The sequence below is a fragment of the Chionomys nivalis genome, chromosome 3, assembly GCF_950005125.1.
Source record: "Chionomys nivalis chromosome 3, mChiNiv1.1, whole genome shotgun sequence".
NCBI lineage: Eukaryota > Metazoa > Chordata > Mammalia > Rodentia > Cricetidae > Chionomys > Chionomys nivalis.
Genome location: NC_080088.1, coordinates 95,197,285 through 95,199,494, shown reverse-complemented (window position 1 = coordinate 95,199,494; position 2,210 = coordinate 95,197,285). Strand labels below are relative to the sequence as shown.

General features: G+C 46.7%; 1 protein-coding gene across 1 annotated transcript; it reads right to left on the bottom strand.

Annotated features, from left to right (window-relative positions):
- Positions 1 to 743: 743 nt before the first annotated feature.
- On the bottom strand, positions 744 to 1,679 carry LOC130871379 (olfactory receptor 2AE1-like). Its single transcript, XM_057764719.1, has one exon. The coding sequence runs from the start codon at positions 1,677 to 1,679 to the stop codon at positions 744 to 746; it is 936 nt and encodes a 311-aa protein (XP_057620702.1).
- Positions 1,680 to 2,210: the final 531 nt, after the last annotated feature.

Sequence of the window (2,210 nt, the reverse complement as noted above, 5' to 3'; positions counted from 1 at the left end):
TTTGCATGCAAAATTCGAGAAGTCATTGTTTTTTACCGCAGAGTAGTACTCTAATGTATATTTGCATATCACCATAGAACCTTCACCTAGCAATGGATGGAGATAGAGACAGAGGCTCACACTGGAGCACCGGACTGAGCTCCCAAGGTCCTAACGAGGAGCAGGAGGAGGGAGAACATGAGCAAGGAAGGCAGGACCACGAGGGGTGCACACACCCACTGAGACAGTGGGGCTGATCTATTGGGAGCTCACCAAGGCCAGCTGGACTGTGACTGAAAAAGCATGGGATAAAACCAGACTCTCTGAACATGGCGGACAATGAGAGCTGACGAGAGGCCAAGGACAATGGCACGGGGTTTTGATCCTACTTCAGGTTCTGGCTTTGTGGGAGCCTAGACAGTTTGGATGTTCACCTTCCTAAACCTGGATGGAGTGGGGAGGACCTTGGACTTTCCACAGGGCAGGGAACCCTGACTGCTCCTGGGACTGGAGAGGGAGGAGAAGAGGAGTGGGGGGGAGGGGGAGAGGGGCGGGAGGAGGGGGAGGGAAATGGGAGGCGGGGAGGAGGCGGAAAAGTTTTTTTCAATAAAAAAATTAAATAAATAAATAAATAAAAATTTTCACTCATGTCCTCCTCAAAGAGCATCAGAAATCTGGATCTTAAAAGTCATAGTGTTTCCCCCGATCAATGGAAGGAGTATATTCTACCCAGCACTGTATCCAGACAACTACAATTGCAGTCCCTAAGCAACAATGTCTCTCCTCAGCACTCTCTTCAGAGCCTTGGCAACATCCTTATTCCTGAGAGTATAAATCAGGGGATTCAGGGTAGGAGTAATGATGCTATAGAAAACAGAACCAACTTTGTCTTGCAGTGGAGTGCGCTGGGACCGGGGACTCATATAGGAGAACATGCACGCACCATACCAAAGAGAAACCACAATGAGATGAGAGCTGCACGTGGCAAAGGCGTTTCTCTTACTCCCGGATGAGCGTATCTGCATGACACTGTGCAGAATGAATCCATAGGATGTAGAGACAAGAATGATGGGGAGGAGGAGAAGGGCAACGCTGCAGATGTACACTGTGGTCTCATACAGAGTGACATCACCACACACCAGCTTCACAACAGCGGGATACTCACAGTAGAAGTGGTGGATGATTCTGGAACCACAGAAAGGGAAGCTCATCAAGATGGATGTGTGGATTAGGGAGTTCACAGATGCACTCAACCATGACATGACAGCCATCATCACTCCCACTCTTCTGCTCATGAGCACAGTGTAGCGTAAGGGGTGACATATGGCAACATAGCGGTCATAGGACATGAGAGCCAGGAGGACACACTCTGCACCACCAACAGACAGGTACACGAAGTGCTGGGTGGCACAGCCCACAAACGAGATGGACTTCTTCCCAGACAGGTAGTTGGTCGCCATCTTGGGAATGGTTGTGGAGACATGCATCAGATCCATGAGGGACAGCTGGCTGAGCAGGAAGTACATTGGTGTGTGAAGATGGGGGTCAGCGCAGATGAGGAGGATGGTGAGGATGTTGCCACTCACTGCAGTAAGGAACACCAGCATGATCAGGAGGAAAAGACAAAGGTGGTTGAAAGAGTCATCAAAGAGTCCTTGAAGGATGAAGTCTTCCAGGGAGGTCTGGTTCCACCCCCACATGTTCCTTCCTCATCCCCTGAGAGAACCAGAAGACAGGAGTGTGATGCAGAAACACAACTTCAGAAATAAATGGGGAAAAGAATTTTTTATTCTTTTTTAATTTTCATCAGGTATGGTTACTATATGTGCATGAAATCATGACCACTTTAAAATTCAAGAATATATAGACTTCTACAAACATTCTGTTATTATGAAACACAGATACATCTAAGTATATAGGTGTGTATGCATACGTATTTATGCTGTGTATTGTTTACTTGCTTTTCTTAGTCTTTATTGTTTCACAGATTTCACACATTTACATGATGTTTTGGTCATTTTCACCCCTTCCTTTCCATACCTTAGTCTTCTCTCTCTCCTATTTGAACCCCCTTTTCTTAAGGAATCTCCCACTTCCCCCCACTTTCATATCTTTTCTTTGTATGTGAACCACGGACATCAAGGGGGAGTTTATCTGGTGGAGTAAGGACAACTTATCTGTGGCTACACAGATGAAGAAAATGACACCATCGTTAGTAGTCAATCTGGCGA